Raw genomic sequence first — 25,587 nt, 5'->3', positions numbered from 1 at the left:
ATTTAGAATCAAAAGGATCTCCCCTAACAGTGACCAGCAAATCCAAATGAATGCAGAAGTATGAGTAAACAATGAAATATACAATTTGGCTCACTCAAGTCTACATGAGTTAGTAGGTGTCAATTATAGTGTCGTAAATATCCCTAGGAAATGTAATGCAATTCCATTTCACAATACTTTATACTTGACTGCTGATACTTCAATCCAAATAGTGTTTGGAAAGAAGTGTAGACGTGTGTGGAAAGACGTTCATCGTCAACGTGTAATTGTGCAAATATGAACTCAATGTGCCTGCCAAATAGAGATGATGGAGAGGTTGTCAAGGGTAAGAATCAGGTAGAGCACTTCTTATTGGGGTTCTCCATCCCTAATCCTCGACAGGGGAATCTCCTGATGAGATCCCTAAGGTTTATTGTAGCTTTAAGAAAAAATCAATTGTGGAGGACAAAGAGCCATCTGCAGACAGCGGTACCTCCATGGAGGCTTGATCATGCCTTTCCCGTCTTCCTGTTGCACTAGCACAATCAGAGCGATGCAGCCATTTTAAATGTCCAGCTCTCATAGCTGCTTCTACCACTGACAGAGCCGATGGCAGATGAAGCATGAGGCGCGTGGGAAGAGGGGAGGGGGGACATTAAGGTAGTGGATCCTCTATTATTTCCCCAACTTTCGATTGGAAACCCCTTTCCCCCCCCCCCCCCCCCTTGCAGTGGTAAAGATGAAAAAGATACACGATGGCTGTGAGCCAATGAAAATGGGGGAGGGGTGGCGGAGAAATGCACACTCGTAACAGGGAGTGGGGAGGGGGGAGCCGGGGGAGAGATGGAGCATCTCCTGCATCCAGCAGGCTGCAGCGAACGCGCTGATTGGCCGACGGCGTGCGTAGCGTCAGCTCTGGAGAGGGGGAGCTTGGAGGACACACCGCTGAGCAGGGAGGGAATACATTCACTGGGAGTTTGCTGTGAAAAACCGAGCTCCCGTCACCAGCTATCCACTAGAAACAGGCTCCTTGAGCAGAATCATTTAGCAATAAGGGGACATCCTTGAACCGCCCGGCTCTTTTCAAATTACTATTCTCCTTCTATTCTCTTTGGATCTTCGCAGCCTCTGTCAACCTGCAGCCATGAATTATTTGCGCCGGCGTCTCTCAGACAGCACTTTCATCTCCAACCTGCCCAATGGCTACATGTCGGACCTCCAGAGGCCTGACCCGACGAGCCCTCAGCCGACCACCCCGACCACCGCCGCCGCCGCCGCGCCGGCTAAGTCCCCCACGGCCGCGCCTCCCGCCACGTCCCCTGCGCCGGAGAGGAAACCTCCGTCGTCCCAGTCCACCGGGGCGGGCTTCTTCAGCTCCATCACCAACGTGGTGAAGCAGACCGCTGCCTCAGCAGGACTGGTGGAGCAAAGCCAAGTCACGACATCCAAGAAGTTCAAGATCCTCCTGGTGATCGACGAGCCCCAGCAGGAGTGGTGAGGCAGCCTGCCGCGTTACACCACACAGTTTAGCCCCACGGCTAGGTACCCGGGTATGGACGTAGGGAGGAAGGATATCTGCCTGTCCTCGGCAAGGGCATTCTGCCTGCTATATATTTCCCTGACTGTCGTGATGCAATTGAATGTATTGACGAGGTAAAGGTTAAACGAATGCTTTCCCCTACCCCAAAAACATTGATTTGCTTAGTGTATTGTAGGTGTGTTTACTTGGTAGCGCATTACATTAATCAATAGATTTACACTAAGATGGAGGATATTCTGGTCCTCAATAATATGCATTTAGAGATTTGGATAGTATGTTGTACTATTCATTCTCTGTCCAAGCTCCTCATTTATCCATACAATCGATTTAAGTGTTATTGTTAAAGGACTTCCCTCTGCTTTCTTCAATTGTGTGTCAACATGGCCTTTTCGGTATATTTGAGTGAAGATGGATGAGTTTAGAAGAAACGAGCTGTAAGAGGGACACCACTTGAAACAGCAACACTACTAGAATGCAAAAAAATAAAAAAAACAATATTGATTGTCATGGAGAACCATGCACGTGCCTCCTTTGACAGCAGCTCACATACTACTGCAATGTTTGCCCGCCGTCCATGGGATTTCCCCTTTGCTCGTTATTAGCATGCAGGTCATGTGACCATCCCTGCAGCTTATGCAGGGTAAGCACCACTGGGGCTGCAGAACTACATTCCCCTACACTGCACATCATAGCCTTCATAAGTCCACTGCCTTCAAAGAAACTGACTACTTTTAATGAATCAAGTTACAATTCGGTTCACCTGTTTTTGGATTTGACAATTTAAGGGTTGTATGTGAGTCTTTATTAAAACAGCAACATTTGATCATAGATAACCTTATGACATAATACATATCTTTATTAAAGGATATTGTAATCATTTTTTTAATTTTTTTTACATTTGATTAATAATGAAATGGTATTGCGTTTCAGCAGCTAGCTACTGTAGTAAACATGGCAGATGGCTTTGGAAAATATCCTTCGGTCTCCATACTGGCTGCTTGACATGTTTGTCTGACGTGTCACACATGTTCGCCCCAGGTGGTTATGAGATTGTGATTTCCTCTTCAAGCACACAGGATACATACAGGCTAGCTTCAGTCAAGGCACCACAGACCCATGTCTGAGTCTTCTTGACGGGGTAACAGGAAATCCAATAGTATTCAATGTTGATCAATATGAACCAAGATATGAGGTTTACGGTGCAGTTGTCACGCATTCATTTGCATTAATGCATCTGCATAACTCTGCAGACATGCCACAGGGAGACAACGCAGTAAAGATTATTTATGTTTATTGTTTATGGCAAACACCACACATGGCAGAATTCAGTTATGAAGAATATGCTTTCCTTTTATGCTTAGTTTTTCTGGTTATTTTCTTCTTCTGATTTATAACTAATAAGCAATTTAGCTAGTTGCTGTTAAGTGGTCACAATCAAAACAAACCACTTTCTATGTTTCAAATGATAGGTTATTATGGTTGACCACACTCTTCTGTTTTGTTACATCTGGAGAACACTCTAAGAAAAGCCCTGGCCTGCTTGAGTTTCTCTTTTAATCAGTTGTAATGACTGTGCTCTGGGTCCAGTGTGTGGGAGGAATTAAAAAAGAATTGAATTGCCCTACAAACCTGCAGGATCTATTTTTCAATTTTCAATTTTCGGTTTATAAAATGTTAGGGACAGTGGTGGTAGTTTTACATTTAGGCTTCAACTTAACTTTTCAAAATATATCTAAATAAATATAAATACACAAAGAAAGTGTCTGTCTCCAACATGATATAAACATTGTAGACACTGTGTGTTAGCCACCGAAAGACAATGCTGAAAGTATCCCCAGGTAATATCACTGCAGATTTCACAAGGTAATTAAATGGAAGAGCCATGGGAAGAAAGCATAATTAGAATGGCATGCTATAAACATAAATTACCTACATTACAGTCAGTGGTAAAGATGACACAATGTTTTCCATCCATGGAATTATTAAAGGTGAAGCAGGTGTGTAATTTGTAAGAAATGGCCCAATAATCTGTCAGCTTTTAGTGAGTGATATGCACTGTGAAAATATCTGTTTTAGGTTGACTGCGCCTGCCACTATGTCAGACATTTCTATTCGAGATGGCTCCCAGCTTGTTTTTGAATCAATCAGGGCATCTCTCCCTGATTGAGTCACAGGGACTCTCTTGCCTGCCAATCACAGCTGAGTGAATGCAACAATTCTGAATGGCAGAGAAACGTGGGGGGGGGGGGGGGGGGCTGGGGGGTAGCATAGGGGGAAATGACCTTTCTTTGGTTGTTCAGTTTCAAAACCTTGCTCTCCTGTTTTTTTCTGCTCTCTCTCTCTTTTGACAACTCTTAAATCGTACCTACAGCCCCTTTTATTAGTGGAATCAATGTTTCCTCCGAATGAGTCCATAGATGTGCTAGTATTGTATAATACAAATGTAGACGTCTAGACATTTGCATAGTCACGAGTCTCTATGAAGTGCACCATTGAGAGACACTGGAGTTTCAATTTCGCCTCAGGAGCCTGCATTGCAGAACATGCCATCTGGCATTTCAAAAAGATTGCCCATTGTGTTGTATATATAAATGGCACGTTTATTCTATATTTGACACAACAAACAACAGCAGCTGCTGAAATAGTTGTTCTATTGTGGCATGCCAATGAAATATTCAGCAGGAAGCAGTCGGGTGTAGACGGCTTGGACCTGCTGTGTTGTACAGAATGGAGCGATGATACCTAAAGCATCTCATATGTACAGGAGGCTATATTGGCTGGATTCACTGTTTTTTCTTTGAAGATGCTAGTCATTAATGTTATGTAATTGAATCACATTGAATCACACTATCATGGTTCCTCTTGTGCATGCCAGGCTGCTGTTCTTTCCAGAATATAAATGAAAAGATAAAACCAATAAAAAAGGGCCCTCCTTAGACACAGCCAATTATTCTTTGACGTCTTAAACCCAATCACCCTCAGCCAAACCCAATATTTTGCAATGAAAGGCAGAAGGGCAAAGCAAGCCTTAACAAGGCTGTTGGAGTCAAACTTTGACTAATCACAATTTCTGCCGCGTCATTGCGTTTGTGTCTGTGTCCGTGTCGCTGACATGTTTTCCATTCACAGTCCGTGGATAGACAGAGCAAGGGTGGTTGTCACAGAGTAGACTCAACGCTCTTCTCCGCTAATCAACATGTGATTCATCCCCTCCTAGGCTTGGTTTCCTCCTGCGCGGCCTATCTGAACAAGTCACATTAGATCACCGCTTGAATTATTCATCTGTTTCTCCTCTGAGCTGACCACCGCATATCAATTCTGCGGCTGATCAACTTAAAAGTTTGGCATAACCTTTCACAATTGAGTTAGCTGGGTGGGTGTTGTGGTCCTCTGTTTGGGTTTCTGCATTACGTCATCCCTAATTGACAACCTAATGGTGTTCTGAAAGCCTCGCTGGCTAAATCCATGTCGAGCTTTGAGAGGTTCAACTTGCACTACAACCATCCATACAGCCATCCATACAGCAGACAGGTTTTAAATTGAATGAATTAATTAAAGTCAGATATGTAGTCAATGATGTACTGGATCCCAACAGCGGTCATTAGCAGTGCAGCCAGTTGCTGATCATTTTAAATACTTGGTTGTGTGCCATGCATTCTGTGTAGCAATAAACAAAAAGGTGTCACTGCAATTGTGCTGTTAGCGTAAAACTGTCTCTCTCCCTCTCTTACTATAATTACACTGCCCCCTCTAAATGGAGATCAAGGTAGCCCACATTGTTCTGTTGAAGTAGCTTAAAAGCCTGATGCTGCCTCAATTGTCTTACTGTCTTACTAAAACTTCTCATAGCAGTGCTTAAAACAGCGGTTTGACTAAATTCAGTGAACTGTGGTCAATATTGAATCGACTCATATGTCCCCGGAAGATGTATTGAAAAGATCTAGGAGATCAATGTGAGAGATAAATGTGGACAGATCAATCAATTGGTCGCTGCCGGGCATTCAAAGCATCATTTGTATCAAAGATTAATCAATGTTTTGTCTTACTTTATCTTCTTAGGGCAAAATTATTCCGGGGCAAGAAAGTGCATGGAGACTATGACATCAGAGTGGAGCAGGTGCGTTTCACCCAGCAGACAATATTTCATTTCATATGCTTTGTTTTGATAAAACTTCATATTTGATATATAGCCATACCTGTTCTAACATAAGAACAACCTTTTTGATGTTAGGCTGAATTCAATGAGATCAACATCTTGGCTCATGCCAATGGGACCTGCAATGTTGACATGCAGGTCTACAGGAACGGCAGCAAGGTTGTCAGGTGAGACTGACACACACACACACACACACACACACACACACACACACACACACACACACACACACACACACACACACACACACACACACACACTGATGAGGATCAGTGAAAAACAAAACCGAGTACATCACTATGGAGTAAAACGCTGGAGTCTAACTCAACCATTCACCTAAATCACGGCCCTTAAAATCGCCCTGATCGTGACTTGACTCCCAGAATCCCAACTGTCTTTCCCAGGTCCTTCAGGCCCGACTTTGTCCTCATCCGCCAGCACGCCTTCAGCATGACCCAGAACGAGGACTTCCGCAACCTGGTGATCGGCCTGCAGTACGGCGGCGTGCCGTCCATCAACTCCCTGGACTCCATCTACAATCTGTGCGACAAGCCCTGGGCGGTACGTCTCAACAGCTGAGCCGGCCTGTAGGGAGCCGTTAGCCTGGTAAACAGTAGCCACGGGGAAGCGCCATGGGAGTCATGGGAGGGTAAACAGACGTCATTTCTCGGTGTTTGTAGCTTTGGCAGAAAGAGAGTCGTATTGATTAGAGTTCATAACACGTCAACGCTTTAAGGGAGGGGGGGGTTTGTGGGCTTGGATGTAAGACAGATGTCGGGTTCTTTGTTGAAAGAATAGTGCGAGCATGCCTTGTTTAAAATGCTTTATTGTTGTGTGTTTATTGTTTGTGTGTTTGTGTGCACACATGTCTGTGCGTCTGTGTGTGTCGGTGGTTCTGTGTGTCTGGTGTGTGTGTGTGTGTGTGTGTGTGTGTGTGTGCGCGGTGCTGGTCTAGTTTGCCCAGCTGATCACCACCTACAGGAGGCTTGGTGCTGAGAAGTTTCCACTGATCGAGCAGACCTTTTACCCCAACTACAAAGAGATGGTGAGAGCCTCCACGGCCTTCTCTGATCACCAACAGTCTCATTCCCAATATTTTCTTATATAATATTTAATAATACTTTTTGCTTGACGCAATGTAAACCAAATCCTTAACGTTTGTGATTTGTCTCCCTCTGCAGGTAACCATGCCAGCGTTCCCTGTGGTGGTGAAGATTGGACACGCCCACTCTGGCATCGGAAAGGTCTGTATCTGATTTCATCACGATGCACAAAAGATGCACAATAATCACGTTTATCTTCTCAACATCGTTTTCCTTTTCCTATTGTGATTTCCTAATCTCAAGGTCAGGATAGTGTGGTGGCTAGGGTGTTCGAGGCCCAACCCAAACATACTGGGTTGATCCCCTAATGTCTGCAAGCGCACCTGTAGAAATCCTTGATCAAGATACCTCCATGCTACCTTAAGTCCCCACAAAAGGAAAAAGAACTCTCTTCGGTCTAAATCGGGGCACTTATAGTTGAACTACTACTGTTGGATAGGGCTCTTAAGTACATGTATCTGATAGCACCGTTAGTTGCTTCAAACGACTAAACAGTGAATTCTGAATGTGCAGGTGAAGGTGGAGAACCACAGTAAGTTCCAGGACATAGCCAGCGTGGTGGCTCTGACCCAGACCTACACTACCACCGAGCCCCTCGTGGACGCCAAGTACGACGTCAGGATCCAGAAGATCGGCAGCGACTACAAGGCTTACATGTGAGTGTTTGATTGATTGTAAATATTAATAATAAATATATATATATATATATATATACAGTATATATATATATGTATATATCCATTTCAGTGTTAGACATCACATCTGTGGTTTCTCACCCACCTCAGGAGGACATCTATATCTGGTAACTGGAAGAGTAACACAGGCTCCGCCATGCTGGAGCAGGTGGCCATGACTGACAGGTACGGCATGAAGCGGTACACCGTCGTCTCTCTGCCGGCAGAGCAGCACACAGACAGTGTGCCTTCTTTTGTTTCCACAGAGGAGGTCTTGTGCATAAACCACGACAGGGGTTCCCGTTATTGTGGGGCATATCCTCAGACGAGAGTGGACCCCCCGGAGTGCTTTATGCCGTGTGCACCACAGTTACCAACAGTGATTAAACATGAGTCTCTCTCGTCTGTTGGTGTTGTTTTTATTGCCTTTCATTAGCTGAAACAACAAATATTATACTGCCCGCCTTGGGGCAATGTTAAACATTTTTTGATTAGTTGCTCAATGATTCAATATTGAGATGAACTATTCAAAAGCAGAGGTGTCAGGTTATGGAAGAATAATGCTCAACCTTGGAGCATTATTGGCCATTTAGGGATACGTGTTTATCAAAGCTGTGGTGTAATATTTATGAAAGAGCAGCGAGTGCAACGTTACAACATCACAACATACCGCTGCATCGTGCTCATTAACGCTGTCGGCGATCCGCCCGCCTGGTATTTTGATCGGTGGGGGTGTGAAGTTGTTCTTTTATCAACATGCAAAACATGGAGCAGTGCAACTCCGCTGGGCTCTCGCTGTAATGGGGATGGCATTTTAATTGGTCTGCTTTTAAGTTTTGTGTTACACGCTCGGTGTTTGTTTGCGGGATATCTCCGTCGTTAGGTACAAGCAGTGGGTGGACACCTGCTCAGAGGTCTTCGGGGGTCTGGAGATCTGTGCCGTCAAAGCCATCCACGGCAAGGATGGAAAGGACTACATCACAGAGGTAGCCTGCTGTTGGAAACGGGTTTCGTATATATATAAATAAATCTCCAGATGATATCTCACGATTCGCTTCAGGAGACGCAACTGGCTGCAGCCTGTTGCAGTTGCTCTTGCTCTTTGTATGTCTATATTATGTGTATCATTTTGTGTATGTGTATCTATATATACATATATATATATATATGCATATTGTTCATCTTTCATGATGATTTACAACTATTTATTTTGGGTTTTTTTGTTTTCACCTATATTTTATTTTCTATTTACTTTTAATTCAATTCAAATTTCCTACATTATTAAAGCACTATAAATCCTCCAAACCAGAACTCAGCACCGGTAATCTTGATGAAATACAGTCCGATTGCAACACACTTGTAACCCACCCAACCCCCCCTGATACCCCCACCCTACCCCTCTGATACCCCCACCCTACCCCAACTCTACCCCCCTGATACCCCCACCCTACCCCTCTGATACCCCCACCCTACCCCTCTGATTACCCCCACCCAACCCCCCCTGATACCCCCACCCTCTGATACCCCCACCCACCCCTCTGATACCCCCACCCTACCCCTCTGATACCCCCACCCTACCCCCCCGATACCCCCACCCACCCCTCTGATACCCCCACCCTACCCCCACCCACCCCTCTGATACCCCCACCCTACCCCAACTCTACCCCTCTGATACCCCCACCCTACCCCCACCCTACCCCTCTGATACCCCCATCCTACCCCCCTGATTACCCCCACCCTACCCCCCCTGATACCCCCACCCTACCCCCACCTTACCCCGCTGATTACCCCCACCCTACCCCCCCTGATACCCCCTGATACCCCCACCCTACCCCTCTGATTACCCCCACCCTACCCCCCCTGATTACCCCCACCCTGCCCCCTGGCGTGCCTCAGGTGGTGGGCTCCTCGATGCCCCTGGTCGGGGAGCACCAGGCGGAGGACCGGCAGCTCATTGCCGACATGGTGCTGGCCAAGATGGAGCAGGAGGCCCAGAATGCAGCTAACGCCCCCCAGAGACCAACCACCACACAGCCGTCCCAGGTAACACACACACACACAGTCAACGGCATGTACCATACACTGCATGATGCTTCAGAAATAAAAACATTTTGTTTGTGCGCCATTATGAAATAAATACTACAATTGTATTGACTGCTTGTCAGATAAAACAAACACATTTAAGACTTTGCTGTGGATTCGACCATGAAACTATAAAAAATAATTGTGAGTCATAGCCATTATACCAATAGTGGATTGACTTGACCCTCCCTTATCGAAATGTCCAAATGTTCTCCTCGAGTGGCATTTCACCCACTTTAGCGATGTGTAGTACGCTCCTGAATCAGCCTAAATTGGCAGCGGAATCAGCTGCAGGAGGAGAATTAATCACCAGGACTGCACCAGGGAGTACTTTGGAGATTGGCTCAACGACCTCATTAGGTGTGCGGCCACAAAGCAAGTCTGAAGGTTGGGCCACGGCCGTCTGCCGTCAGAACTCGGTTTCACATGTCACATGGCGTTAGGACGACTAATGTCACGCCTGAGGTCGTGTGTACTCACACGGGGGAGAAACCCCCGACCTAGTGGATGAACCGGGGGGGGGTGGATGTTGTGTTCGGTCCGCAGGGCGGCGGGCAGAAGGGCGAGCTGTTGGCCGACCCCATGAAGAACGGAGCGGCCCCGCCCGCTCAGGGCTGTCTGCAGTACATCCTGGACTGCAACGGCGTGGCGGTGGGGCCCAAACCCGTCCAGGCCAACTGAGCCGAGGAAGAAGGAGCGGCATCAGTGGGGTAGAGTCCAGAGATCTGGATAACCAGTGGCGTACATCATGGGAACACAAAATGCATAGGCATGTAAAAGAGGGGGGGGCTTTGGGAGCTAGAGCCAAAAATGTCGGCGCTTGTTATCGCGGACCAGTGCTGGGTGGGCCTGGATGTGGCGGTGTTATCCCTGTTTTGGTTTTCCTCCTCTATGCAGTGTCCAAACGTACTGTCTTTCTTGTTGATTCTCGTGCTTGTAATGGTCGCTCGCTCCGTCGCCGTTAGCTGTAGTCTTTCCTTTGAAGCTGTCGTTGATGATGTAATAAGCAGATTGTGCCTACACTCCCAAAGTCCAGTGCTGCCCTGTGCCACCGGTTTGACCCAGATATTGACCCCCGTCCCCCCCCCGTCCTCCCACACGCACACACAAACACACACCATAAATAACACAGCTCCAACTCCTACTCTCTTTTCTTTTTCGCTCCCTAGCTTATTCTGTTGCCCACACACACGCGCACACACACACACGCACACACACACGCACACACACACACGCACACACACACACACACACACACACACACACACACATCCCATCCCCTGCCGTTTTGCTGTGTACCTTTTCGATATTGTTCAAACTGTGGTTTGTCGTGCAGTTGGACGTGTGTATAACTTGGTATCTACATGTGTGTGTATGTGTGTATGTGTGAGTGCGTGTATGTGTGCGTGTCTGTGTGTGTGTGTGTGTGAATGACAAGTGGTGATTTTATTTATTTTTCATACATGTTCTAAATGGACTTTGTGTTGGTTTTGCATGATTGATTCAAAGGCAGGTGAAAGTCTTTGAAATATCTACAGTATATAAGAATTGCATTGTTGACCGCCAGTAACACAGCAACTATCTACAATCTATGGACCTTGTGATTCAAGTGAGTAAATGTGTCATCAAATGATATTTTTATTAGTTCTACTATGTAATGCATTTACATGAAATATACATTTCATCATCATGAATGTTAGACAGCTAGTGCATAGACCACCTTTCTCTAAAGATTTAAGTTGGATAACTTCACTTACTTTAACTTTAACTATCAATACCATGGCAAGAAGATAATTCAGGAATACTCCTAGTAGTCCTACATACAAAAAGGTACTGATGGTTCTATAGACACATTCCGTTCTAGATTATATCCACAAAATTTTGTTCATTCAATCGAAACATGCATTCATTCAATCTTTTGTATTTTTTTTTACCAAAGAACAAATTTATCAAAACGTAATACTTTATTCATTCTCTTTGCACTCAGAAGCCAACCGTTTAAATATATTCACAAGAGAGAACTTGTAGGTAGGGCAGTTGGGCAGGGAGACTTTCAGACACCAACGTGTTGGCAAAGGAATGCTGTTTTCTACTCTAGTATTATGGTTGAATGAAAGAAGAGGCTTAAGGTGAAAACTGTCATTAAGTGCTGTAAGACCAGACTGATCTCCCCCCTCGGGCTCTTCCCGGATGGTGTTGCTATGACAACACTGCAATCTTTCTGTGGTTTCTTTCTGCCGAGATTTTGCATGGAATTAAGCTTCTGTTACTGCCATCGAAAGATTCTAAGTTTTTGCCTTATTATAATTCACTGTTCATGACTAAATGAAGAGTGCAATATTAATATATATAGATATATATAGATATAAATATCTCTGTATTTTACTTAGTACACTATTTATTTTTAAAATCAGATCTTCCTCCATTATTTATTCATGAAGCTATATTAACGAATATGTCATCGACATAAACCAAAACCCTTGTTTCCAGGTTGTTGTGGACACTAAGGCTATTTTACATGGTCAATGGTCACACAGCCAAATACACTGACTGATAAAACTGTCATTCCTCGACAATAATTTCATTCTTTTTCAAGGTGTATTAACTGCCATTGTATATGTGAGAATAACCTTGTAAAAGCCATGCCTGAGGCTTTATAGATGTGTTGTTTTTGTTTTTTTAAGGAAATACGCCATGACTATTTTAAAGGCAGAATGGCTCTAGACTGTGAGCTTCAGATCATTGGATTTATAAGAAGTGGTGACGTGAATATTCGTGGGCATGTTTATTTGGCCTCTGTGTCCGGGCGGAGCTTGTTCATATGTACAAGATTGCAACTGTTTGGGAATATGGTAGCTTACTAAATTACTCTACTTTTAAATCTGGTGATGGACTGTTTTAAAAGCATAGAACAATTCAATAAATCAGGGGAAACATCCATTATGGATATTTTCCTCATGTCATCGGCAATAAAGCTTCTTTTGCAAAATACGCTTTGTCCTTTTGTTTACTCTGTTATGTAACATTCTATTTCCATTTTTTTTGGTTGAATTTAGCCAATTTAGTCAAAATGGTCAAACATGACAATCAATATATATTTTATTTCGATATGTATGTTTTAAATTGAGAGCATGTAGAGAAACACAACACAGAAAAAAACACAGTAAGAATTCAACAATTATCTCGATGGTGAGCCGAGCTGTTGCAGAAGGTAACTAGCGCCCCCTTGTGGAATACGGTGATGTGTTTTATGCTTTTTGTGATGTTTTTCTTGTTTTCAAAGATAGTTACTTTACAATTTAAGTGATTAGATTTACCATGCCAATATTGCCTTTGAGCATCGTAAGAAGATTAGTAAATGTCGTCATTGTATTGAGCTGAACACAACTATTGTGTATTTATATATATATATATGGAGAGAGAGAGAAGTTTGTGAGACCATGCTCTCTATGGTGGCCCAGCTGTTCCAAGTTTCTCTCATGCCATGTCACAACACCACACACAGGAAAATATAGGGCATGTGTCTGTATTATGTGTAGGCCTAATATCTTCATCGTAAAAACGAAAATACCATTTAGTTAGTTTAAAGACCATATGTTTATTAAAGCATCCTCGCATTTACACTACATAAATGCTTAATTATATATGAAATATATTTGTTTGATAGATAACTTATGTATGAAAATAGTCCTGAAGAGTGATTCCTGGACGACCCACTAGTGATTAGGCTAAAGTGTGATTTTGATCACACTAGTGTGGGAAGTTTCCCTACTATGTTTAATGTTGATTGTTTAGTCTAATCTCTGCAGCGTGTTATGAAGCAGAAACAGAACAGACAAACAATCAGGGTCAAATAAATATGTATGCCGACGGCCTAGTTCCGGTCATGGCGCGACGGTGGAAAATAAAAACACATAAATCCCGAAAGTGCCCCAATATTTTCCAAGATCCCATCTGCAGTCGAGTTTGCAGGCCAAGCTCAACAGGATCTGCTCTGTGCTGTGCTGAATGTCCTAGATTATTTACACAAGCAAAATATATCTATATATAAAAATATTAAGACGTTTATGCCTACTGAAATTATAAAACATTCACTTTTTCCACCACGTCAAACTTTTCACTTTTTTTTTTATTCTTTGGTGTTTTCCGGCAGGCTTGCCAACAGCAACACCAGAGGTGGGAATTCCAGAGAATGCCCTGTGGTGGAGCGTCTGAGCCGGGCTCCCCAGTCAGGTGACACCGTGCTGCTAATGCTACAACACACATCTCCCCAGACACCACGTCTCCTCCATGTGGGAATGCTCAACGACAGCCAGAGAACAAGAAGACAAGCAGCAGCAGCGGCGAGTGGCTTGTTATTAGACGTTATGTTTGCGCACTGTCACATTATGGGAATCTCGCTCTCACACAAAATAAGGCATACAAGTCACTTTAGCGAAGAAATTTAACTTAATTTTATTAAAACAGCATTGAATAAACTTTGAAAAGTTTAAAATAAAATGGTTTAATCTCCTACCAGACATGAAAAAAAATGAAAAAAGTTAATTATTCTCTCAAATATTTTGTTTTTTAAATATTTAAGACAACAGCCAAAATCTCCAGCTCATGATGATACTCAAAATGAGGTTGCTTTAAAAACGTACGGGCATCTAGCAACAGAGCCACAGGCAAAACTATGCTCAGACATCGCTTTAGCTAAAATGTGCAAATCAAAGTTTTCCTCAAGTTGTGTACGCTTGCGTTCAAATGGCATATCACAATCCCCATTTCAAACCAAAATACGGAAAAATAATACAGGTAAGGGTATTTTAAAAAGGCATTTAGCGCAAATATAATTTCCCAAATCTATATCAGATTGATTAAGACACTGAACAAAAACCAGAAAAAAAAAGTACTCCAAATCCCAATTGTGCAACAAAAAAAATAAACTACATCCAACCGCTTATTTTTGTGAGCCCCACGTGAGGCGACACTGTGCGCGGTTGAGGTTCAGGCTTTAAGGCAAGTAGGCATTTAAAAACGTCCTCTTCATCGGAAAACTGGGCCAGCAGACGCAAGCACAGCCACCACCCCTCACCCCCCCCCCACCTAAAACCACAAACAGCCCAGAGTCAGAGAGAGAAAACACACGTTCCTCTCTTTTCCTTCAACGTCAAATGAGTTTCTTTCTCTAGGTAGGTTCTGCGTGCACATATTTACACATTTCCTTCTACTGTCCCCCACCACGGGTAAGCAAGTAAGCAGGACTCTGGACATAGTGACGACTTCCATTCTACCACATTTACATGCCACACACACACACACACACACACACACACACACACACACACACACACACACACACACACACACACACACACACACACACACACACACACACACACACACACACACACACACACACACACACACACACACACTTTTTAAGTCCGCTTGTTCATGTAACTTGTATCCTGTTGGTTTTTCTTGCAGCATTATGTGGAAGAGTCGGGACGTTTTTAGAAGGCGGGACCACTTCAGGCTTCTAGATGCTACAACTCGTTGGACATGTAGGAGAAAGACGACGGGGGCAGAAGCAGAGGCGACAGGCGCGTCTGGAAGACGGGCAGGCGGGTGGAGGTGAGGGTGCAGACGTCGATGTCCTCGGCGTGGGACGCCCGGTGCAGGGAGGGCTCTGAGGTACTGCGGTTGATCTTAGGCAGAGCGTGCTGCAGCAGCTCGATCGAAGACAAGATCTGGAAGCACAACAAAAAAAACAACAATACATAAACAAAAGACGTACAAACCCCGAGAACAGTCACGTGCAACGGGCCCTAGCTTCGTTCCGCTCCGAGCACGAGCATGTTGTACTGAGTAGGCCTGGGCGATATGGCTGAAAGACAGTGGCGGCGCCAGAGGTTTTTTCTTGCTGGTGCTACGGTGGGGCGGAATTGTTCAGTGATGGTGCTGAGGATTGTTGACGGGGGGGGGGGAGGGGGGTTAGTACAGGGTTTGGGGGCGTACGGGGGGGGGGGGGGGGTGGCTATAGCACCAGCAAGCACCACCACTGCTGAAAGACCGATCACGACATAACTTGATCATATTGATCTATAAATAACTATTGATCATTTTAATGACCTAAAAAGACTAGGAATTAAAACACTTCTGTTTTAACACTTATTATTCCACTCTTCGTCATTGATAAATATTCCAAAGTGAATGAAAAACACAAAAATATTGTAAAGAAGTATGGAACCATGTTTGTGTAACAAACCCAGCTGCTAGATTCTGTGTGTGTGAGTGTGAGTGAGAGAGATGTTTTAACATGTTTTATATCAAAAGTCAATCACGCTACGATCATTTATTGTTTCATTGCCCAGGCCTAGTACTGAGTTCTGCGTACCTGAGGGAAGAGAGGGCGCTCCTCCTTGAGCTTCTTGATGGCGTCAGCGACCAGTCTCTTCATGGCTTTGGGGCAGCTCTTGTAGAGCTTGCTGAGGTCCGGGGACAGGTAGCCCCGGCCCACCATGAAGATGATCTGGGAAGGGGACAGGCCGTTGTTACAGGACCAACCAGGGCCAGTATGGAGGGAAACGTTTGACGTTCGACTGCAATGCGTCACATGTGAAGTGTTCGCTTATGTGTACTGGGCAATCATTTGGTGGATAAAGACGTGGACATTTATATATTTTTTTAATTTAATGAGCCAAATGTGCCGTAGAACCGAAAAAAAACGTTTCCAGCAAACTTTATTCCAGCTTTTAGTCTCAATGGCCGATTTGAGCCGAAAAACTGATTTGAGCCAAAACGGATTCCGCAGTTAAAAAGAAAATACAACTCGTAAAGCGAAACGTGTCCTTAGGGGGGAGTGATCCAGTTTGGTCGAGGAGTGGACGTATAACTACATAAAAACACACACACACACACACACACACACACACACACAGGCTTGGTTACGGAGTCTAAATATAGACAGGTGGCTCCAGGGTGACCGCTGCCATTGGCTGATGGGCCCAGAGCCAGCTCTACAACCCCCTGTTTAACAGCAACCCGGAGCCTGTGACCCGCCCCCCCCCCCACTGCTCTCCAAGGGGGCCTGACAGCCTGGCACCACATGGTGAGCGGGGGCTGGGAACGCAACCCTGGCACGTGTCTATAAGAAGTGGGTCACCCTTCCAGTTCTGCTGTATGCTAAACAAACAAAAAAAAAGCCACGCCTTTTTTCGTCTGATGACATACCGTGTGCTTCTTAAGCAAAAAGGGAGATAGACAACGCAAGGGACGAAAAAGCTGGATCTTACCCACAAAAAGGTCCCGGTGCCTGGTTAAAAAACAACAACAACAACAACAACAGCTCCACACAGTGCCCCCCTCACCTGGTCTCGGTCTATCAGAGCGTAGGGCAGCTCTCCCGTCATGAGCTCGTACAGAACCACGCCGTAGGAGTACACGTCCGACTGGAAGCTGTACGGGTTGTTGTCCTGCATCCGGATCACCTCGGGAGCCTGGGGGGGGGGGGGGGGGGAGGGAGGGAGAGCGGGGAGAGAAGATGACCCTCCTGCAATATCATTTGGATTTCAAACTGTACCGTGCTGGTTATTATTTTGTCATTTGTCCGAGGGTTTTGTGCCAAGAGACGAATAGTGAAGCTCTAGGCCTATGAACCAGCAGATATAGGGCTGTTACTGAGGCTCGACTTGTGTCTGTCTTCAGACGGTGAGGCTGGTTGGGGTGGGAAATAGCTTTTTAACAGGTGGGAGGGTTCGTGGAGGCTATGGTATTGCTTCGTCGACAGACAACAAACTCCCTAGCCTTGACATTTGAATCATCTAAAACCAAAGCCTGCTAGCAATCACAAGGAGGAGTTCAGTTCAGTTCAGTTACAGTTGACAATAGACACAAGTCTAGGCATGTGTCATCCCTCTTCATAATACAGACGTATACCAGTTGTAAGCACAAAAACATTTTAGGGAAATATATATGAAAAATACATTGAATAATAAAAAATAAATTGGCTTATATCGTGGTACTGAAATTAGGCAACTATAGGGGACCCAATTATGAGTAAAAAATTTAAAAAAAAAAGAGTAAATATTTAATTTTGTGGGAACATTAGAGCGTGTAGCGTTACCATCCACAGAATGGACCCGGACGGCTGCTCCACCTGGTGGGACCCGCTCCACCGGGCCTTCACCGTGGCCAGGCCAAAGTCCCCGATCTTCACCGTCAGACCTTCATGCAGGAAGATGTCTGGGAGGGAAGGTGTCAGGGAACCACAACCAAAGCAAGAACACAGCGATAGAATAAGATTCTACTAGGGCTGTACGTGACTCAGAATCGACCAAGCCAACACAAGAGTCAACTTTTCAATACGATGTTTGGACAATTTGTGAAGATAATTAATATATCTTGCTTTATGGAAAAAGCCCACAATGTTTGGCTTTTCATAGATTGTGAGTGAACTCAGCACTCTCTGAATAATGAACCTATTTGAATTTTAGGGTGCAGTCCCAAAATCTACTAAATTTCTACGATATAAATAGCAATCATTTGATTCCATCCAAGTCTATTATACAACAATAGAAAGGATACTGTTGGACTTCATGTCACGGTGAATGATGTTCTTTGCATGCAGATAGCTGAGAGCAAAGGGAGGGTGGGGCGGGGGGGGGTGAACAAAACATACATTATTAAAGTCCCATCAGCTCATGTTTATCAGTGCAACATGGATGAGTGCTGTGCTGAGGGCCTCACTCCATGCCCTGCGCAGTCTGCCGGGCGATGTCTATGAGCTGGAACATCTTGTAGTTGGTCTCCTGGACGTGCAGGTGCTTGTACAGGCTGCTGCCCTCGCACCACTGCGTGACGATGGCCAGGTTGTCCTTCGTCATGTAGCCCATGAACAACAGGATGTTGACATGACGTGTCTTCCTGCAAACAGAGCGGGAGAGGCGGTCAAAAACAACAAGCTTAGGGTTTGAATTGAAAAGAGGCTGCATCAAAGTGGGACGATAAAAAAAAGGAATGGGCGTTGAGGTATGATTGCATCAATCAGTGGAGGAAGGCCGGTTGTAACCTGGTTGCCGCTGTAGCACGGTTTCCTAACTGCCATGTAAACACAGAAGCCGGGTTTCTGTAACCCAGTGTGTTCCTCACCTAAGGACGGCCACTTCATTTCTGAAGGCCTGAAACTGCTCTGGTGTTGGATCCGTCACCTTCAGGATCTTCACCGCTACGTCACCTGATGGCAGTGGAATGAACACAGGTGTGTTATATAAAGCCAAGACCGTAGACCAAGATTGATGGACATTGACAGCTTTCCAAACGGAATGCATTCATCGTTTCTCCTGTGGCGTTTGTGGAGCTATGACTTGAGACTAGAGTGAGGGGGGTGTCTTATAAGGTCGGCCCGTGAAGCCCTTTGAGAGCCTTACTGTGCTTGAGGGCTTTCAAAATAAAAATGGACCAGAAATGTTTCCCACATAAAGACGGGTCGTACCGTGCCATTTCCCTTTGTATACCGTCCCAAAGGAGCCGGAGCCGATGCGGGACTGCAGGAAGACCTCGGAGGCCTCGATCTCCCAGTAGTAGCTGGAGTCCCGCTTGTCCCGCGGCCTCTGCAATACAACCGCACGCACCAGAAAGACCAGCCCAAGGGTTGACAAAGGGAATTCAAATCAAAAGTGTGCATGATAGGTGCACTCAAACACAAGAGTCCTGCCGGAGTCATACATCATCATCAGACGTAATAGTCTCGGGAACTAATGGACAATGGCGGTCTGGGCGATAAGTCGTCAGAACCGTCTCTCCTGGCATTCAGTGTGAGCACTCGACTCACGAATGTAAACATTGGCAATATGTCACTTGTCTTATCACAAAGACATAAGTGCTTTATCATTTACAGTGGTTGCGGCACGGTCGCACAAAACAAATAGCGAAACGCTGAAAGTGAAAGTGATTTTGACAAATAAGTTGATTGGTAACGGACGTTTTAGTGGAGCCAGGAGAGACGGTCAGGACTGATTTATCACCTTGACCTAGTACTGATCATCATCAAACATGATACTGGAGGGACTCACGATGATATTCTTCTCCTGAGTGTTGAAGGACGTGGCCCGCTCCCGCTGGGCCGGGGTCAGGGTTCTGTGCTGGGCCAGAGCCCAACCAGTGGGGCTCTGACTGGGAGAGCTCTCGGCTGTGGACCACAGGTTTAAATATTTAGCATGACTCTACGCTGCCGATAAGTGTCTAGTGAATTAATGCTTCTGAAAAGGCGGCTGCCAGGAAGTGACTTAGTGTTGATTACAGAGTGGTGCAACGGCCGGACAGACACTTACCAGAATCATGATCCCGCATCGCATCCTAGAGAAGGAAAACAACAAAACGAAAAAGAGGAGAGACTAAGTTTCCATAGAAAGTCCATAAATCTGTTAAATCTAGTGAAACTCCTATGTCTAATTTCACCAATAGCTTTTATAAATACAGATACACGTTTGTGTTTTTTTTAACATGGCATGCCATTCAGACTGCACACGGACAACCCACTTCCTAACCTTGTCTGGGCTCTCAGATGCCGCCTCAACAAAAGAGTGGGAGAATTTCACAATACCTACTCTCCTCTTCAGCCAGAATCTATGGCACCAGGAGCTGGGGGAGGCAATCAGGCAGTCTAGCTACTCCACATGAGGGGAGCCACACACAAGGGGACGGTTAAAAAAAAAAGACAGGAAGGAAAAGGAGATAAAAGAAGAAAAAGATTTTTTAAAAAGAAGACAGGGAGGATAAGCAACAGACAGATTGCAAAATGGAGGCTTTTTGAGAGAGGAGAGGTGGTTTAACGAAATGCATGCGGGAAGTTAAAGCTCTGGAGAAACTTTGGAAATAATGATAGCAGGACACAAACATCCAGAAGATAGAGTATAAGAAACTAAAATGCTTGGAAGGAGCTGTTGAAAGTGGGTGGAGGCTTGAAAGCACGGGAACAAGAGATAAGATGAAGGACGGCATTCAGGTGGAGATACTTTGCAGAGACGACAGTAGAGAAACGGGTTAGGAAAGGTGGAATGTCGAGTTGGCCACAGGGTGGGATTCTAATCTCACACATTGGGGTTTGAGTGGGGGGTGGGGGGGGGGGGGGGGTTGAGCCTGGGAAGCATGGACCTGAAGGAGTAGTAGGCAATAGGTTGGTGGGGGTGGCAGTGTGTAGTTACCTCAATCATGCTGCTGTCTACGGGAAGGGTGGTGCTGACCATGTGGACGTTGGGGGTGGAGGTGGAGCGCTGCCTCTGGGACAGAGCGCCACCTGTGGGCGGGTACGGTGTGGTGTAGTTGAAGGCATGGGGCGTAGAGTAGCGATGCATAGCGCTGGCAGTGGAGAGGGGGGAAACTTTAGCAGAGATAAGGCTTACACAAGGTTGAGCAACATTTTTGTATTTGCACCACCACCACCACCACCCTGTTGTGACATAACACCAGGGCATGGGAAACAGAGCAAATATTGCAGCGAGCTCTCTGCCACACTACACTACACGGTGTGGTTTTCTAATCAGTTTGCCTTTGAGGGGTGTTGGGTGTAAATTGGGATTTAAATCTCACTTGCTTTTGTATTCATGATTTCTGTGAAACGTTTGTTCTTTGCCAAGGAAAGTGTATTTATGATAAATGATGACCTGGTGTTTGCATGGTTTGATTAGACATGATGATTTACTCTCAAAAGTTGTAGTAATTGAGAAAAAAAGCCCTGTCCTTTGAGCAGGCTTGTTGATAGAACACTTTTGTTTTTGATGTTTGCCAATAAACATGTAGGCCTAGAATTATGGTACAAAGCACCAACCGACTAGATCTGCATTAATTCTCCAAGCAAACAAATGTTTTGGTCCTACTTTACAGATTCTTATTTATTAATATTGTAAGCTCTACAGCACAATTCAAAAATGTTGCTCAATTTATGGATGAGAATAATAACGTACTTTGTATTCAAAATCTCTTGAGTGAACCACCTAATGTACACTTGGCCACAAACCACCATGTTTGGAAAGAGTATTGGAGATTGCAACTCTTTGCACCATGTTGATACTTTTACGGGTACTAATTGGGCTGTTCAAGAGCCGTTAAGAAAGGAATAATTCTTTGAAGCGTTTCTGAAACAACAGAGTCTTTACACACCTCTCTCGTTACATCACCTCTATTGACTGGTAAGACCCAATAAAGCCAAAAAAGGAATTGGAGAAAAAAATAAAACACAACAAAACAAACTTGTGTAATAAATAATACTATGTTTTACCAATTTAGAACAGTGTATAAATAGCTAAGTTGCCATGGACAGGGGCCAAAGTATAAGCACCATTAAGTGGATGAATTAATTTACTTACTTGGTCACATGTTTAAGCTTCTGCTGTTCCTGTACTTCCTGCTTACAACCTAACCTTTGTAAGCAACTAGTAGTTGAAGTAAAGTGTCTGCCCCACCCAGGAGATCTAACACAGGAGGTGATCGTGGGAGCAGGGCTTTGGAAGTCTGCCTTACCTATTGGGAAAACGAGACAAGGACTCTCTCATTCGCCGAGACGTCAGTGGGGGTAAGGACGGACCACCACTTTCTCCTGGTGTTGGGAACAACCTGAAGACAAACACCAGCTCAGTAACTCAAATAGTCTGACAAATAATAGCAAAACATTCAGTATCTTTGGCGGCCTGTTATAAGTCTGTCCAATAATTTAATTATGATTTTTTCTGAATTAATTGATTTGATGGCCTACGTGTCCGTCTACCTACATACCTACCCACCTACCCGGCTACCTGCACACACTCTGCCTGTGCCCTCATTGAACATGACTGGAGTCATCCACAAGGCTAGGCAGACCCATTGCTAAAGCTAGCGAGCTAGTCATATGTTTTTGACGAGTGCTGGTTTTGGAGCGAGGCTTTTTGATGTGTTACTTTCAAACACTAGTTTACTCGGGCTGGGTTCTCCAAATTGCATACCCTAGCTTTAATCCACAGATGGAAAGGAATCATTTCAGGACATATCACAGACACAGGGTAGTTTCCACCCCTACAGGTTTCTTGCAAAACACAAGCTTAAGTAGTCCATTCTCAGTCCAAGAATGCAAAGCAGTAGATGTAATCCTGGAGCGAATAAAGCAAATACTTAAGTTATCAGACCATTACCGCTTATTTACACCGTTTACTGGTGATAAAAGTAATTGGGATAGACATTAGAAACGAGGCACGCAGAATACTGCAAATGCTAATAATACTCATGGTTATGTTGCTAACACGTCTTTCATCCACTATTATACAGATGAAGGTATAGATGCTATAGGATGAAACAAAACCAAATGTATTGATAATGTGTGCATCTAATGACTAAAGAGGTGCATTAACATCACACTTACAGGAGTTGTCTGATATTGCTCCAGTCCACACACATTGTAGGAACTTTCGTGCTACAATGCTCATGGAATTTGTAGCCACACGTTTGGCAACGGAAACCATTCAAAAGAAACTTCTGGCAAATGTCACAGAAGGCCAACTTGAGAAATGTTTTTCGAACCTAGAAATAGAAGAAAACATTGTGAGAGATATCTCAGGCACACTTATATATTAAATTATTTCAAAGGGTTTGTTGATTTGTTTGTTTTCCGGAGGCACTCACAAAATTGTGTGTGGTGAGAGGAACGTGATCCAACACTTCCACCAGCAGCTCTTCCCCGATCAGCAATGTGGAGTCGGTATTCCAATCCATCCGGAATTTTTTACTTAAAAACCCCCCAAAAAAAACAATTAATGATCAACATGGGAAGTTGAAATAACAAAAGCAACATGTCCTCTGTCTTTGCGGGCCTCACCTCCTCTGGCCCGGGTGCAGTCTGAAGACAGCACAGCACTCTGGCTGCAACCCGCGCACCTTCAGCGCCTTGATGAGGCAGCTGTGCAGGGTCAGACCTGGTCGCACGTTTACCTGAGAGAAACACAAACACACACTCAGTCAGCACCGCAATGACAACCGCGTCGCCGCGCACGGTGCTGTTTCAAACCACGGCGTGCGCAATCAACACAGCCTTAATAACACCCTGGCCCAGGGTCTTTACCGCCACTACCTAGGGCGCCTAGCCAAGGCCCGCTCTCTCACCACGGTGCGCTGCTGGTTGGGGAGGTATACGCGGATGGTGCTGCTGGCCTTGGAGTCGGGCATCTTGCCGTCGTCTGAGGAGCGGCGCTGGTAGGGGAAGCCTTGGACCATGGTGGGGGAGAGGCAGGGGCCCTCGAACACTGAGTCCTTCATTCCAAAGCCGTTGCTCAGGGTCTTCCACGCGCACTGAAGGTGCTCCATTAGCGAGATGAGTGCTCTTAATAGTCTGAGAGACACACACACACACACACACACACACACACACACACACACACACACACACACACACACACACACACACACAGTATTAGTTTAAAAAATAAATTGATAAGCATTTGTAATGCTTATTTGTTTGCTGTACATCTCGAGTCTGTGTTCTACTCCTGATCACAGAGGTCAGCCGGGATATATTTGCAGCGGGGTTTCGACAAACCCTTTGACACAGGCAACCAATGCACGATTTTTACATGACTCATCATAGTATCACTGGCTATGACTATTGCACAAGGCAGTTGAACGTTAAATAGGATCGCTACTAGGGCAAACTCTGAATAAAGCACATCTTTATATAAAATAAAGAGAGTGAGAGGGGACCAACCACACAGGATCCACTTGTACGTTACAATTCAACAGTTGTCCCAAACTTAATATCACCCCACTGTTGCCAACATAAATAGTCAAATAGGCTCCGGTGTGTTGTGCTGTCTCTCTGCCTGCCCATTTCGCCTGGCTTTCCATTCTCATTATGCACAACAATCCGTTCCCCTACTCAAGGGCTCATTTACTGCCATTAACTACCACATAAGTCCTGCACTTCTCTTATCTGCTCACATTAGCTCGCAATCGGTGGCGTTGTGCGTTGGCTGTGAACATCACAGAACAAAAAAATGAAGAGAAGGCAACTAAAAAAATAGGCCAGTCAGTGATTCGGTTCCTTGTTGCTCTCGTCCTTGATATTCTCTAACTACTCGGTTAACAAAAACGATAGGGGCGTCCACGGCCCTTCAAGACCGCTATAACAATCTGGTTTATGGTCGTCAAAGTCATAAATGTAGGTGAGATCAATGTCAGCCAGGCACATTGTAAAATTAAGTGTAGAGTCGCACCTTTGACAATAGAACAAGCAGGTCCACGGATACACACTTTTAGCAACGAGCATGGCGGAAAAAGATGCATGAGAAGTACTTACGTAACAACTCATGTAATTATTAGACGATCAAATCGATGAGGTTGTTAAAATGCACAATACGTGAAATGGTCTGTAGGCCCCTGCAGCGAACTTCACAATCATCCCTTTCTACTCGGTTTACCCTCGATTTAAGGAAACGGGATGACATTAAAAATCGATTCGACCAGAAGTAACTCGTTAGAAGAGGATGACTTTTAACATTTGTGTGCGTTACAGCGACCCCGAAACCCGGATAAAAGCTACGACTAGGCTGCGGGCCTGTGGTCCTACTCACCAGAACGAGTTAGAAAGTTGCGCTCCGCCATAACTTCAGGAAAAAGTGGCGTCGATGACATCATCATATTCGCAGAGCTCTGAAGAGGGCAGATCGTCGACGGCGGATCAATGTTTCGACGTTAACCGCGTCAAACCGACCCGGGTCCGACCACCGCCTACCGACGCAAACTTTAAAGTTGATCGCTACTATCCATTACATGCATATTAGTTAAATCCTCCATCCGCGAAATATTGTGTCCAATCCCGAGCGAGTCTCAAAAAATGACGTGTATCAACACCATCCGTTGTAACATTTTATTTCAGTGTCGTGAAACGTTGTTTAGGGATCAGCCCTCCGCGTTCACTGTGAGTATAGTTATCCGATTCATAATTAAATATGAAATATTAAAAAGGGTGAAGGGTTTAAGTTGGGGGGGGTCCTGCGCCTGTCTGACGCCAGTGATTGAAACTGGACCTCGCAGTCATAACAGGACCGA

General features: G+C 45.0%; 2 protein-coding genes across 4 annotated transcripts; one reads left to right on the top strand and one right to left on the bottom strand.

The window, feature by feature from the left end:
* Positions 1 to 1,123: 1,123 nt before the first annotated feature.
* Positions 1,124 to 10,922, top strand: syn2a (synapsin IIa; the record flags this gene model as incomplete). Its single annotated transcript, XM_084479199.1, has 11 exons — positions 1,124 to 1,473; positions 5,579 to 5,636; positions 5,751 to 5,842; positions 6,080 to 6,236; positions 6,631 to 6,720; positions 6,857 to 6,919; positions 7,292 to 7,434; positions 7,564 to 7,638; positions 8,336 to 8,438; positions 9,349 to 9,495; positions 10,081 to 10,922. 11 exons carry the CDS (start codon positions 1,124 to 1,126, stop codon positions 10,213 to 10,215), a joined length of 1,413 nt encoding a protein of 470 aa, XP_084335325.1. The 3' UTR covers positions 10,216 to 10,922.
* Positions 10,923 to 13,964: 3,042 nt separating this feature from the next.
* Positions 13,965 to 25,527, bottom strand: raf1a (Raf-1 proto-oncogene, serine/threonine kinase a). 3 transcript variants are annotated; one of them, XM_084480079.1, is made up of 18 exons: positions 25,110 to 25,527; positions 23,647 to 23,872; positions 23,363 to 23,475; positions 23,170 to 23,272; positions 22,910 to 23,067; positions 22,039 to 22,131; positions 20,724 to 20,877; positions 20,067 to 20,186; positions 19,851 to 19,875; positions 19,593 to 19,708; positions 19,013 to 19,130; positions 18,670 to 18,754; positions 18,268 to 18,444; positions 18,106 to 18,152; positions 17,645 to 17,763; positions 16,890 to 17,018; positions 15,917 to 16,051; positions 13,965 to 15,269 (listed from the first exon to the last, which is right to left on the bottom strand). In XM_084480079.1, exons 2-18 carry the CDS (start codon positions 23,845 to 23,847, stop codon positions 15,066 to 15,068), a joined length of 2,097 nt encoding a protein of 698 aa, XP_084336205.1. In that variant the 5' UTR covers positions 23,848 to 23,872; positions 25,110 to 25,527; the 3' UTR covers positions 13,965 to 15,065. The 3 variants fall into 3 exon arrangements, with proteins under 3 accessions (XP_084336205.1, XP_084336206.1, XP_084336207.1); XM_084480080.1 differs by having other exon boundaries at positions 20,127 to 20,186; XM_084480081.1 differs by lacking the exon at positions 20,067 to 20,186.
* Positions 25,528 to 25,587: the final 60 nt, after the last annotated feature.

This window comes from Micromesistius poutassou, assembly GCF_964030765.1.
Source record: "Micromesistius poutassou genome assembly, chromosome: 15".
In the NCBI taxonomy this organism is placed as follows: Eukaryota; Metazoa; Chordata; class Actinopteri; order Gadiformes; family Gadidae; genus Micromesistius; species Micromesistius poutassou.
The sequence above is the reverse complement of the archived record's forward strand: the minus strand, read 5'-3'. Positions and strand labels throughout refer to the sequence as shown.

Excerpts from the sequence above, each read along its gene's own strand:
- raf1a (XM_084480079.1), bottom strand. The coding sequence starts at position 23,847 with ATGGAGCACCTTCAGTGCGCGTGGAAGACCCTGAGCAACGGCTTTGGA. Across the intron at positions 20,878-22,038 it reads TTGTCTCGTTTTCCCAATAG|CGCTATGCATCGCTACTCTA; the intron begins GTAAGGCAGACT and ends CTCCACTGCCAG. Across the intron at positions 16,052-16,889 it reads CTCTGATAGACCGAGACCAG|ATCATCTTCATGGTGGGCCG; the intron begins GTGAGGGGGGCA and ends TCCCCTTCCCAG.